Source organism: Populus euphratica, unplaced genomic scaffold (genome assembly GCF_000495115.2).
Source record: "Populus euphratica unplaced genomic scaffold, PopEup_1.0 scaffold78.1, whole genome shotgun sequence".
Lineage (NCBI taxonomy): Eukaryota > Viridiplantae > Streptophyta > Magnoliopsida > Malpighiales > Salicaceae > Populus > Populus euphratica.
This window is the reverse complement of record NW_011499867.1, coordinates 703,026-717,006: the sequence shown is the minus strand read 5'-3', so window position 1 is coordinate 717,006 and position 13,981 is coordinate 703,026. Positions and strand designations below refer to the sequence as shown.

At 32.9% G+C, this 13,981-nt stretch overlaps 2 protein-coding genes and 1 long non-coding RNA gene across 5 annotated transcripts; 2 read left to right on the top strand and 1 right to left on the bottom strand.

Moving 5' to 3' along the window:
* Positions 1-343: 343 nt before the first annotated feature.
* Positions 344-4,706, bottom strand: LOC105126371 (RNA-binding (RRM/RBD/RNP motifs) family protein). Its single transcript, XM_011027220.1, has 8 exons — positions 4,443-4,706; positions 3,793-4,276; positions 3,148-3,221; positions 2,941-3,071; positions 2,358-2,442; positions 1,726-1,878; positions 840-931; positions 344-748 (listed from the first exon to the last, which is right to left on the bottom strand). The coding sequence occupies exons 1-8, from the start codon at positions 4,575-4,577 to the stop codon at positions 652-654; spliced, it is 1,251 nt and encodes a 416-aa protein (XP_011025522.1). The 5' UTR covers positions 4,578-4,706; the 3' UTR covers positions 344-651.
* Positions 4,707-4,920: 214 nt separating this feature from the next.
* LOC105126370 (uncharacterized) lies at positions 4,921-6,799 on the top strand. Of its 2 annotated transcripts, XR_842408.1 has the most exons (4): positions 4,921-5,175; positions 5,778-5,903; positions 6,496-6,533; positions 6,631-6,799. It is a non-coding gene; the product is annotated as an uncharacterized LOC105126370 (long non-coding RNA). The 2 variants fall into 2 exon arrangements; XR_842407.1 differs by lacking the exons at positions 6,496-6,533; positions 6,631-6,799 and adding an exon at positions 6,054-6,092.
* A 2,209-nt stretch (positions 6,800-9,008) lies between these two features.
* On the top strand, positions 9,009-12,902 carry LOC105126369 (1-acyl-sn-glycerol-3-phosphate acyltransferase PLS1-like). 2 transcript variants are annotated; one of them, XM_011027219.1, is made up of 11 exons: positions 9,009-9,139; positions 9,305-9,427; positions 9,616-9,655; positions 9,738-9,811; positions 9,948-10,007; positions 10,141-10,218; positions 11,423-11,581; positions 11,826-11,930; positions 12,038-12,130; positions 12,287-12,376; positions 12,545-12,902. In XM_011027219.1, exons 1-11 carry the CDS (start codon positions 9,056-9,058, stop codon positions 12,752-12,754), a joined length of 1,116 nt encoding a protein of 371 aa, XP_011025521.1. In that variant the 5' UTR covers positions 9,009-9,055; the 3' UTR covers positions 12,755-12,902. The 2 variants fall into 2 exon arrangements, with proteins under 2 accessions (XP_011025521.1, XP_011025520.1); XM_011027218.1 differs by having other exon boundaries at positions 11,805-11,930.
* Positions 12,903-13,981: the final 1,079 nt, after the last annotated feature.

Below are 13,981 nucleotides of genomic sequence, written 5' to 3'. Positions count from 1 at the left end.
GTTTAGTGTAAAGTAGACATCTAAATAAAAATGAAGAAAAATATTTATAATGATAATACTTTGCAAGGAAAGAATATAAATTTAAGAGAATTGCGAAGAAATTAAAATTTTGGATGGGATATTTTAAAAAGAAAATTTGAAAGATAATTTTTACTTAAATATAAAAATATATTGTATATTACATACCAAAAATTAAAAAAAATACAAGGAAAAATTATTTTAATATATTTTCAAACAAAATACATTTTTAAAAGCCATTATTAATTACAATACAAAAAAAACATTTTTTTTTTCATTTGGTGCTTACATATTAGTAAGTAATCTGTAAATGGAAAGGCATAGAGACGAACCATCAAGAAAGTGACAATAAATCTTATCCCGCAAGAGAACAGCAGCTTGCCAACGAGCAATATTCGTTGTGGCTCAACTTCATGTACAAAACGAATGAAAACCAAAAAGCTCAAAACCTAAAAACACCAAAGCAAAGCTTGTTAAAATACGTACTAGCTGTTTTCTTTCTTGACTATCACTGTTAACGGATACATCTTAAGCATGTTTTGGAAGTTTTTCCATCAAATGGCAGATTTCTTAACCCTGAAGCAGCCCCTTGGATAATGCAGCAGGTACCATGATGCGAACCACGTAGATCAATTATGCCTGAGCTTGTTGCGTAAGTGATGAGGTTTTCATCCACAAAGTCCGGCCAAAGATGGCACTTCCATGTGTAGATAGATAAGCAGCATTTAACCTGACAATCAAATCAACAGAACTAAATATTAGGCAAGAAAAGAAAATACACATGCTGTGTAACACTAGTGTCGCTGAACGCAAAACTTTACCTATCAACATCTGGAGCAGCCAACGGATCATAAGACTCTTCCCTATGTTCAGCAACTGGGACAACACCTGCCATGTCTGGAACACCTTCAACCTAAAATCAAACCGCCAGATGCATGATCAAATTAAGGCAACTGATGATTAATTAAATTAAGCACAAACTTCTTTTCCACGAGAGAATTCAGAAATAGTATTTACAGTCTGAAAATGTCAAAACTCATGTAACAGAGTCCATTCTGATCTTTCCAGCAGTGATTAGATACACTTGCACATCTTTTGTATCCAAAAGAATACCAGAAAAGCCTAGCCTGTTGTTTTCAACATCATGTTTGACCCCCTAATAGTGGATGTATATTAACTTTTTATCATGATGACAATGCACCCAAAATTAGCTTCTCATATTCCCCTTCTCCTTCCATCTTTTTCCTTGGGCATGAAACACCATCATGAGGAGACTTTTCTCTGCTACTTGGACATATATTATTTAAATAGAAAATGATTATTCTGCATTTGCCGCCAAAGTTCTGTTATCCTCAGTGATGGCACAATTAAGGTGCTTGCTGAAAGGATTTGATGGAACTCTAGAACTTTTAAACTTTATCATTATGCATGCTAGCCCCAATGCACCCTGAGGCCTGAACCTAAAAGTTTCAGCCCACCCCTCCTCATCCATTTAAAACAGATGGTATGGATGCCACAAGATATTACAAGGGTAAGAATGTGCAATGCAAAACCCATCTTATACCTGCCCAGTGACCATCCCAGGCTCTAACACTATTGAGTCATATAGAAGGAAAAAAAAAAAATTAAATGGCCAAAGTGGACAAAATCAATGACAACTAGTATTATCATCAAGGGAAACTGTTTAAGCAAATTAACAGATCTTGCCTGTTGAGGGTACTGTGGATAACCAGCATATGCATTGTATGCATATAATGATGGATCATGTGTGCCCCCATAAGCATATGCATCATAGCCTTGTCCATAACCATAATAAGCATTCCATTGATCTACTTGCTGACCCCAGGTAGCAGTTAAGTCCTACAGCAACAGGATATCATATATTATCACGGCTAGTATAGAAAAGAATAATGGTTTGAAATGCATGTTTAAGTCAAAGACTGCAAATAAATACAAGACTACATAGACTCCTCCATAATGCCTTCAAACTCATTATCAATTCCCGTCAAGAAAAAAATAATATCCGAAATTTAATATCATCCTATCCTGATGTTTTAACTTAAACTTTCTTTAGATAGACAAGACATTCATTAAAAACTTAGTATTCAAAACAGGCTACTAAGGATTAAATCACAGATTAAACAATATAATTATTGACACAAATACCCAGGGATGTTCCATCTGCTGCCAAGCAGTCTGCTATGAATTGACTTTCTTCATGGTATTGAGCTGAATGTTGAAAATTAAATAATTGTGCTGTTTTTATGGATATGAAAAGAAGCATGACATGACAAGGTGTTTGCATATCAAACATTCTCAAAGCTGGAAGTGAAACTTACTTGTTTCCTTCCCCAAGAGATGCGTACTGGTTGTTGACCAATCACATGCCCTTGCATCCTTTGTATTGCTTCTTCAGCTGATGTCCTGTTCAGGAAAAAAAAATAATAGAGGTCAGAAACTATTACATAGCAGGGGGGAAGTAAAAAACTTGACTATAGTATGCTATAAGGGATAGCAGTATAGACCTAGCCCACAAGAATCATATTCCCCTGCATCCTTTGTATGACTTATTCAGACAGTTTCCTATATAGACAAAATTGGTATTTGGTGGAACCTTGGCAATAACAAACATATCATGACATAAGGGGTACCCCCTTTGGACTATCCACACAATAATACTTTCTGCCTCCCTCATCCTTTTCACTTGTGATTCTCTGATCAATAAGAGAAGGGAAGGGCTAACCCATATGACGGTGTTGCTAAATAGAAATGACCATGAACCCACATTCAAACTCGACTACCAAATGCCTCAAAAGGACAAATGACAATGCCTTGATCCTGCAATATTAGTACTTATATGGCATATCATCTAAAGATGATAACGTAGTAAGAAAAAGCATTTTCAGTACTAATCAAACAAACCTAGTTGCAAACTGTACAAAACCACATCCTCTGCCTGCAGGAATCTTGACAGAGGCAATCTCCCCAAGCTGCAGAAAGGTTTGCCTGAGGTCCTCTTCTGTGGCATTAGGATCCAAGTTACCAACAAAGATCTGCAATAAGAAAAAAATTGTCAGTAGAAATGCACAAGAAACAAATCTCCAAAAAACTTAAGTATGGCTAACTTACTGTGGTATTAGTAACGTCACCATCTGCTGAAACCACTTGGACTGGTGCAGTGTATGCGGGAGCTGGATAAAAGGCTGCAAAAAATGAAAATTAAGCACAATGTTATCCAGAAACCAATTGAGAATAAGAGTGCTGCACTTGAATGCCAAAAGAGTAAGCAGTATTAGAAAGTCATTACTGATCAAAGGCTTTAATTTCTGGGTAATCCATATGCTTAGCAATATTTAATGTTATCCAGGAACCAATTGAAAATGAGAGTGACGCACTTTAAAGCCAGTGCATCCTCATGCAAGACAAAAAGAACAAGCAAGCGATATTAAGAAGTCGTTAAGAATCAAAGGCTTTGATGGTTGGGAAGCCCATGTGCTTAGTAATATTTGAGTTGCAGAGCCTCGAGCAGTTTCCTGCGGTGTAAAGTTTTAAAAATACCATAATTTCTAGGACGCTCAATTTCACTTTAGACAGCATATAATAAAGCTACATTCAAATTGGAAATAAAATAGCAACCAGCATCAATCAAGACCTAATTGTTAAACAAGGTAGCTTCGTCAAGGTAAACATGTGAAGCTACTGCAGAAAAAGAAATATTAAAGTCATCCATCCAATTGCAATTTGCTTCAAATCAATAAACAGAGGAATTATGACCTTTTGGCAAAGCATATTGTTGTTGATAACTAGTGGTCTTCTTGGGTGTTGCCATGCTAATTCGCATTGGCCTAGTTGAGCAAAAAACACCATTCATCTCCGTCATGGCACGATTTCTCTCATTCTCATCCGCAAATTTAACAAACCCATATCCCTTGGACCGTCCAGTATTCGGATCAGTCACAACCTTCGCACCTCTAACCGACGGATAATGAACCCGAAACGTCTCCTGTAATAGATAATCCGTAACATCAGGTGCTAAATCCCCAACAAAAATCGAATGCTCCGGACCTGCATCGGGCCGCCTTTCCCCAATCCCGAAAGAAGCCCAGTTCAACCTAAAGGTTTGTTCCGTTCCTGGCATTTGCGTCCCATTATACGTCTGCAGAATCCTTTCAGCTGCTGCGTGAGAAACAAACTCCACAAACCCATAACCCTCAGGCTGTCCAGTTAACTTGTTGCGTATTATTTTAATCGAGACTACCTGAAATTCACATTTTTCTCAAATTAAAAAAAAAAACATTAAGAAATACTAATTATAATTGGGAAAAGGAAAGAGAGAGAGACCCATGATAGATAAACAAAAACCCATATGTACAAAAAGCATGAGAAGAAGAAGAAGAAGAAAAGAGGTGTGAGAGAGGAGCGACCTCGCCTGTGTGAGCGAAGCAGGAGGTGAGGTAGGATTCATCGGCCCAATACTGCAAATCACCAATCCAAAGGGTTCTTACTTCTTCTAAAGTTGCTGGTTGATGGTAGCCTCCTGGTGCTGTTGTTGCTGCCATTATTCTTTCACTTTCACTTCCTCTGCTCTGCAGCCTGCTACTTTCTTCTTCTCTTCAAGTTTATCTGTTCTATTTTTTTAGCACTTCGAGGGACACCGGGTTTCAGCCGAGTGCTCGTTGTTGATCTTGCAAATTATAATCTGTTAAAGCGACGCCGTAGGATGCGCAAACTACAAGTATAGAAGACGCCTGACGTGTCATTTATTTGAGAAGAAGACGACCTGTCGCCTCACTGAAATGATTTGGGTCCATCGCGAAGCTATACAGAAAAAAAATCTAAGGTGTAAATCGACAATTAGTAGTTCAGAGCCATTGTTATTATTATTTTTTGAGAGCTAAAAATACATAAAGTTGGCAACAGCATGTAGCAATAGAGAAGAAAGGCGAGAGTCTCCGACTCCGTCCCCTCCCCTTCGCATCCCATGCAACGGCGTCGAAATCGGCATCTCCTTCAGACATAAACCGCTTGCTTTAATAAAGAAAAGGGTACAGATATTTTAATTTTCGTTTCCCTCTCTGTTTCTCTACATCATGGCATTGCGTTGGCAGGACTGCATATGGTTGGTGATGAATGTTAATGGCGTGGCCAGCTGCACAGGTTATTGTCCCTGTTGGAATTATTTTCATACTCTCTGGTCTCATTTTTATTAATCTCATTCAGGTCATTCATAATTACTCTTCTTCTACTTAACTACAGTTTCTTGGCTTGTTTGCTGTTGTTAGTCATGCTTCTTGTAATTTTTTTTTCTTACTCCGCCCCTGCTTCTTGGTTACCAGTTTCTTGGCTTGTTTGCTGTTGTTAGTTATGCTTCTTGGTTACTTTTTAATCGGATGTTTCATGGCAAACTTTGATGATTTCTTGCTTCTGATTCTAGTTCATCCAAGCAAAACACCCTTCTGTGTGCGTGTCGAGTTATTTCCGGCCACTTGAATTTCAGTCTATTTGTATTAAGTTTTTGATTAACTTGACCCCTTTTTCGTGGTTAATGCATATCATGTTTCCTTGGATATTGTTTTCTCTTGGACAACAACAAATCAGTATACCTTTCTGCAGCTTCCCACCTCCCAAGAAATAAAAAAGAAAAAAGAAAGAAAACGTTCTCTGTTTTTCATTATATTAAGGTCGTAAAATATTTTCTCAACTTTATGCTAACATAATTTATTTCTTGCTTTCACTCATATCTTGCACTTCGCGGGCAGTTCTCTCCTTCCATTTTCGTCCCGTGTCCAATAATCTGCACAGAAGGACTCACAAAATAGTTGCAGAATTGCTTTGGTTGCAGCTCATAGGGCTTGTTGATGAATGATTGGTGGGCAAATTTGAAGGTGCTCGAATTCTTCCTTGAATTGCTTTACGTGGTTGTTATAAGCTTTTAATTCTCATCCCATCTGGCATTTTTTCATCGATCATTTATATAATAATTAGTTCCCAGAAAACCTAATTTCTAAAGTCACAAGCTTATGCCATATATACAGGACAGGAGGGGATTCCCACTGGAGACCCAAAACAAACAGGAAAAAGCAAAAAGGAAAGAGGATATTCAATGTGCAATGTATTTTAGCTCCAAAGTTTTTTCCACGCGATGTCTTTGAAATCTATTTAGATGTAACACCGCAAAGTCTATGAAAGCATTAGAGAATACAAGGCTTGCGCCTCTGGGATGAAATTTTCTTCGCTTTGTATTTCTTTAATTCTCAATCCGTCAATAGGTTGAGGAACTTGATACTATTTTTATCATTTAATTATGCTTATATATGTGCTTCATTGCCACCTTTGTCATTGATAGCTTGGGAAATTTACGGCTTAGGTCTAATCATGGACTGTTCCATTTATAGTCATGAAACTGCAATTCTTTTTCTGACTTTCCAGATGAGTTTCCCTCTTCGTGGCCTAACTAGCTAGATCTTCTCAATGCAGATTGAGGTGTGCAGATGATGAAACTTTTGAATTGCTGGGTATAACCTAAGGTTTCCTTTCTTTTTTTCCTTTTCATGATGTTAACTTGGCTCTTAAACCATGTTCATGCTTATTTTTTATGTGGTAACTTTCCAGGTAAAGAACATGCGCTTGTCATTTGCAATCATATAAGAGTGACGTTGATTGGCTTGTCGGATGGAGCTGGTAATGGTTGATTTGCATATGTTCATTGAGTCTACAAATAAGACCCTCAAAATCTTCCATGAAGAAAATATCTGCTTCTCTGTAGGAGGATTCATTTTTCTGCTCGCATGGATTGATTTGCTTTCGAATAAAATGATCTAGCTTCCCAGAACCTCTGTCTTGTCGTATAAAATGATCTGGTTTCCCAAAACTTTTCTCGTCTTGAAAGGGAAGCTGTGTTCATGTTGGCCAAGATGATATAATTTATGCTTTTGCTGACAATTTTCCCCACACAGAATCCACTTTTTTCTGTAGTTTTCCAAATATATGGAAAGATAGCTTTCAGAAACAGTATCGTTAGGTATTGTATAATTAACCGCATAGTGCGTGGGTGCATATATTTATGACTGTGATCATGTATAGTGTTAGTTCAGGTCAAACGGTCCCTGGTAGTATTAACTAGTATCACCGTCACCTTCCCGCTAGTATGATAAAAGGATGGTCCTGAGGTAGAAGGAGAGAGAGGAACCTAAGGAAAGTTGACTTTTAGGATGATAGTAGTAGCACTAGCATGTAATATTTTTTATAAAAACTTATTTATTTTGAAGAGTTTTTTTCAATTATATGGGAGGTGAAAAGAAATTAGCAATACATAAATGAATAACAATTTTTTTGAATCCTTTTTATTAAATGATTTATAAAAAAATAGGAATGAATAGAAATTATAAATAAAGTTCTTGAATATTATAAAAGCTTGTGAAAAGAAATAATGTGAAATTTATGAATCCTTTTGTCCAAGGAAATTGAAAGTAATGTAAGATAATGAAAAAAAGTTCTTCCATAAAAAATAAATAAGGATCCAATTTAATAATTTGATTATTTTTATGTAATTATATTGTTTTAATATTTTAATTTTATTATTGACTTGCTTTTAAGCATTTTTAGAATTTGTATACTCAAAATAAAGTGAAAATAATATTCTATAAGAATCAGGAGTGATTTAGGAAACTTCTTTTAGATTTAAGTAGTGTATATGAGAAAATAGGACTATCTTTTTGTTTAGGAATCAATACATTTTTTTAAAAAGTATTTTTTATGTTTTTTTTTCTTAATTAAAGATATGGAGTGTAAATAGAATCGGGTTATACTCTAGCATTGTTATTGCAATAAAGATATAACAATCAAGTTTTAAGAATTTATGTTTTTATATATAGTTATAAATCATGAATAATGGATTTCTTTTTTCCTTGAAAAAAATAAAACAAAACAAAAACAACAATTTAATTTCTTGCTTTAGATGTTATATTCGTTCTTGAAAAAAATTATTTTAATTAAAAAATTTAAATTATTAAATAAGATGTTGAAATATTGTTTATATTTTTTTTATAAAGAATCTATATTTTAAATCATAAAATGAATACTTCATCATTCTTAAGTCAACGTTGGAATGAATTTTTTTTTTAAGTTGATATATAATCATTATTAAAATTTTATTCAGTTTAGGAGTTGTTTGACATCGTTTTCATTTTTTATTATTGTTTTTTTAATAAAATATATAATAAATTTAAAAAAAAAAATTTTATTCAGTTTAGGAGTTGTTTGACATATACAATTTTTATTATACATCGTTTTCATTCTTTATTATTGTTTTTTTAATAAAATATACAATAAATTTTTAAAACTTTTTAAAAACCAAATAATATTAGCTCTTAACACAATTTTTTACAGTGTTTAACGGACATGGATGCTAATGAACATTCAAGTTGAGATTTATTTTGAGATCTAGGATTCGGATTGGAACCTAATATGAAGATCTAGGGTTAGGTATATGATACCCCAAGGTAAGGTCAGGAGCTCTCAATTTTCAAGAACAAAAAGTTCTAGATATCTTATTGAAACTAAGGGTATTATATATATATATATATATATAAAGCTAACAACCAAGCAAGTTTACAATTTTTTTAAAAACCAAATAAAAAGATTAATGCCAAAAAAGAAAAGAAAATGATCTGATCAAACACTAATTTTAGATATGTTATTAAACTAATGGATTGATTAAACAGTCATAAGCTCTCTAATTAAAAATAATTATTGTGATAAATCTTTGGATTGGGATGATTAATTCATATATTTTGTTGGAGAATGACTTGTTTTAACCAATAAAAATATAGTATGTTACCAACCAAAGCTGTAATTAGATGTCCATATTAAACTTCTTAGCTTCAACATTTAAGTGATCGATGCCTACCTGCCTAACTTCATCTTCCTTCTCTATAAATATAATACTACACACACACACACACTGCCCCCAGTCTCTCCCAACGCTAATATATAAAGAAGCTCGCTTTCTGTGCAAACATTCCGAAAGTAGGAGGCCATGGAAAATCTTGCTACTGTAGTTCTGTTTCTGCCTTTAGGCATGGTATTCTGTCTCACAGGCATTGCCATTAACATCATCCAAGTAATGGCTGGCAACCATGGAGCTTCTTGCTTTGTGATTTTATGTGCTTGCTGCTTCTTCTTCTTTCTTTTGATAAATATTGGTTGCTTAATTTCAAGATGTTTTATAAATTATAAATCCTACATTAATATTATAAAGTATATAATCACCATGCTAATTTTGCAGGCAGCTTGCTTCCTCATTATATGGCCTCTTTCAAAAAATACATACAGAAGGATCGTTGGGGCGGTGACCGAAATATTTTTCTTGGTGATGACATTTTTGGTGAATTGGTTTGCAGGTCTTGAGGTGTTAACCCCTCCCAATATTCTCTTGTCTTTTTTTTTTAATATAATCATCGATAATATATTGAAATTAAAGGCTATAAAACCAATAGTCAAAGTAAAATATACAGGGACATGAACTTACCTAAGATTTCTTATTACGCCAACAATTCAAATCCATCCCTCTAATTTAATTAATAAAAATTCTTGCAGGTTCACCTCCATACAGATTTAGAAACCTATGAGTTGATCGGTAAGGCTTTGATTACTTCAAAAAAATTATCGAGGCTAGTAATCCTGGAGGAGTCTTTATAATTGCTTGAGGGTTTTTCCAGGCAAAGAGAACGCTCTTGTAATGCCTAATCACATCTGCGATGTTGATGTCCTCATGATGTGGCTTTTAGCCGAGGTAATGTTCAGCTAGCTAAGCAAATCTTACTTGTAAGTGATGATGATGATGATAAATAAATAAATAAACAGTTATTTATGATGCTTAAATAAATAAAACTCATTGCCTGCTGAATGCATGATTTGGCTCCCTCCAGCGCTTTAACTGTCTCCGCGGTGTTCTAATGGTCATGAAGAAATCTTCAAAATACCTTCCCGTAAGTATTAATATTTAGATACTTTCACTTTGCTTCTATAATATATCCGCTTGATTCATTCTCTATATATGCTGAGGATCGTTTTGAAATTAAAATGATGGGTAATTCAGCTTAATTTGAACTGTTTCTGCAGATTTATGGATGGGCAAATTGGTTTAATGGAGCCGTTTTCTTGGATAGGAATTGGGCCAAAGATGAAGGCAAATTGAAGGTATATTAATTATAATCACCACTGAAATTCGCTAATCTATCCATCGTTAACCACAAATACAGAACTTATATAGTTTTGAAACCCCAGTACCCTTAAAAATAGAAATTATACAGAACTTATATAGTTTTGAAACCCCACCCTTAAAAATAGAAATGATTAAAACCTATAGATTAAGACTTGAATATTTATGAAATCCTGAAAAATTTATGTGCTAAATTAAAATATTGTATTCATTCATATATATTTTAAAATCTAATTGATTAAGAAGTCAATTAAATTTGCTCATGGTTTGACAAGGGTTACTTATTAATATTTTACGTCCTGTTTATTTTTATATTTTAAAAATATTGTTAAAAAATTTAATTTTTTTTATTTTTTATTTCAAATTAATTTTTTTTAGTATTTTCAAATTATTTTAATATGCTAATGTTAAAAATATATATTTTTTAAAATATTATTTTAATATATTTCCAAAAAAAAACATTTTGAAAAGCATATTCTTAAACACCTCCTTGTGTTATTTACAAGTGCATTATTTACTGAAAAATCTTTATATTAAATATTAAAAAAATGAAGAAAAGCTCTAAAATAGCACTCTTAGCATGTGCTTAAATACAAATGCGATGGTGACCTAATTTACTATTGGTATATATATATATATATATATATATATATATATATATATATAGTATAAAAAAACATTTGGAACTCATAATTGTAATTTTAAAATTCTCATCATCACAATTTAGTTGTTGGCAACTATATGTTTAAGCAGTGTATACTGCCCAATGAATTCAAGATGTGTGATTAAGATTTAAAACATCTTTTACAAGAAAATTGAAGAAACAACTCTCGACGGTTAGCATAGGTTTTATGATTTATTAATTTAATTCACAGTTCATTCGTTCATTTTTTCACACAATCTATCTTCGAACTTAATTTTCTTCATTCGAACTTAATGGATTGAAATTAATTTTATATTTTTTTTAGTAAAAAATGATTTAAAAAACAAGTTAAACCGAAAGAAGAGTGTGTGTGAGTGTCAATATCCATCCTGGGATTTAAGATACAGCTGAACGAGTCTATAACAAAAGGATTGAAGTCCCTTTATGGCTATAAAAAAGAATATTAACTAGCACGTCTAGCTGCATAACAGCTTGTTACATTTGGATTAATGTTCTGCTGGAGCGATCATTCCTTGCAGTCAAGTTTTCGAGAGCTTAAGGATTTCCCTGGTTCTTTTTGGTTGACTATCTTCGTGGAAGGGACTCGCATGACCCCAGATAAACTTCTAGCAGCTCAAGAATTTGCCATTTCAAAAGGATTGCCAGTTCCTAGGAACGTCCTGATTCCTCGCACCAAGGTAACCACGAAGATACTGTACCATCCTCTTGTTAAGTGGAATAATCAACAGGAAGATCCATTATCCATTAATTATATGGAACCCTTTTCGGTTTGACGTTTGATAATGAAAACAAATTCATGCTACTTATCCAAGATAAAAAAACTGCTCTGGTTCCAATTGACATGATCACACCGTCAAAAGAACTCTCCTTGTAACCTGTGACTCCATGTTTTGCCCCTAGGGCTTTGTTTCGGCTGTACAGTACACGCGCCCCTTCCTTTCAGCAGTTTATGATGTTACTGTTGCTGTGCCAAAAGGTCATCCAATCCCTTCTTTGAAGAGATTCCTTAAGAGGCAAACTTCTGTTGTAAGTTAAGACAGAGTTCAAATTTGGTGATTTTAGGAACTGAAGCACGGTCATACCCTTCTATGGTACTTTTTTAGCTCATATATGTGTAGATGACCTAATTTCAGGTGCATTTCCACATAAAACGCTATGCAACGAAGGGATTGCCCGAATCAGATGAAGGCGTTGCTCAATGGTGTAAAGATAGATTTGTGGTGAAGGTATTACATGATCTATCGTCATTGCTTTTGGCTTAGCTTCGTTTTTAATCTGCTCCTCCATATATAGTTTAAGCAGAGCATGCGATTGATGCTACAGATCAAAAAAGGTGATAAAATGTTCCAAGAGAAATCTTACAAAATCTCATCATATTCCAGGATGCAATGTTGGAAGAGTTTCGAGCCAATGACACATTTGAGGGAAAAGAAATTAGAGATTTTCGAATTCCACCGAAGAAGTCATTGATCGTAAGTCATCGTTCTGGTCACCTAAAAATATAAAAAGAATTTCGCTACTCTTGCTAATCTTCTTAGTTTAAATGAATGTGCAATCTCAAGTTGATCAATTGCCTTTTATTTTTCTTTTTCTTTATTGATTTTTCTTTTTCTTGTTCTCTGCGAGGCTAAAAAAAACAGGTTTTCATCTTTCTTTCTTGCATCTGTTCCATCGGAGCAATCATGTTGATTCAAAGGTTTTCACTTCTGTCAAATTGGAAAGGAATCTCCTCGTTAGCATTTGCAGTGGCCTTTGATGCAATCCTAATATATACTTTCATCGAGTATACAAAATTGCCGGAGCAGCGAAAAGTACAGGCAACAAACGGCCAAGTAGTCAAGCTTCATTAAGACATCTATATATATATATATAAACGCTTGCATGGCGTACTGATCTTATGTTTTTATGGGGATTTTGAAATGTAATGGCCTGATGGGCATATGCTCTCATTGTGAATTTCTTCAGTCTCTTGTTAGAATAATTTGAAACTTTTTCAGGGTAATTAATAAAATAATATATATTTTTATTGTAATGTCCCATATATCTTAACTCGATGAGTCACGAGGAATTAAATGAGATAAAAAAAAATAATTAAGGACAGGAGTCTCAATTCAATGTTTACTTTGATTGTTATGATTGATTTGATTTTACTCATAAAAAAGAAATTATATATTAGAATCTGATTTAAAATTTTAATTTTTTAAATTGAGATAATTCATAAAAAAAAATTATCAATGATGAAGTTATACACATATTATGAGTTCTCATCCCCAAATTATCCCAAACTTAAATATCAACATAAATATTTCTCAGTATAAATATTTCTTAATAGAACTTTTTATTTTCACACATATTTAATTTTGCATGCAGTTTTTATATTTTCACACATATTTAATTTTGCATGCATTAATAGTTTTTGATTTAAAAAAATTTAATAAAACTTTTAATCTTTTTAAGATAATATTGTCTTTACAACCTTTCAAGTGAATTTTCATATATTAAAAAATAATTATTTATTACTTAATTATGAAATCTATATAGAATAATATTGATTTTAACAATTCCACAATAAAAAAATCAAACATAAATTGATTAAAAAAATAGGTAAGTTAGCTTAATTCATGTAGTGAATTTTTATAAAAAAATTCAACAATCAATGCTAATACTACCGATAGATATAAGGGCCTTTTTAAAAATATAATTTTGATTGTTTTTTAAGTGTTTTTTATATCGAAATGCATTAAAATATTTTTTTTTATTTTTAAAAAATTATTTTTCAAATCAACATATTAAAATAATCCAAAACATAAAAAAAATTAATTTTTTTAAAACATACTCATGTTTTCAAACATTCTCTAAATCAACACCAATAAGTTAGGTGGCCAACCTTTTGAGAAAATTAGAGCGGGGAAGCTGTATTTTTTAGGTGATAAAATGTGAAGGAATAAGAAGGATGGATAAGAATTATTGGTTATAACTTATATACATGTAAAAAAAAAAATCATGGATAAATATAATGAATTATCTATGAAATTACTATTAAAATTCTTATTAATTTATTTTATTATTTTTATTTC

Coding starts and splice junctions, on each gene's coding strand:
- LOC105126371 (XM_011027220.1), bottom strand. CDS start 4,577: ATGGCAGCAACAACAGCACCAGGAGGCTACCATCAACCAGCAACTTTA. Junction 3,222..3,792: donor ACAATATGCTTTGCCAAAAG/GTCATAATTCCT, acceptor CATTTTTTGCAG/CCTTTTATCCAGCTCCCGCA. Junction 749..839: donor GCTGCTCCAGATGTTGATAG/GTAAAGTTTTGC, acceptor TTTGATTGTCAG/GTTAAATGCTGCTTATCTAT.
- LOC105126369 (XM_011027218.1), top strand. CDS start 9,056: ATGGAAAATCTTGCTACTGTAGTTCTGTTTCTGCCTTTAGGCATGGTA. Junction 9,140..9,304: donor TTGCCATTAACATCATCCAA/GTAATGGCTGGC, acceptor CTAATTTTGCAG/GCAGCTTGCTTCCTCATTAT. Junction 11,582..11,804: donor TCCTGATTCCTCGCACCAAG/GTAACCACGAAG, acceptor TTTTGCCCCTAG/GGCTTTGTTTCGGCTGTACA.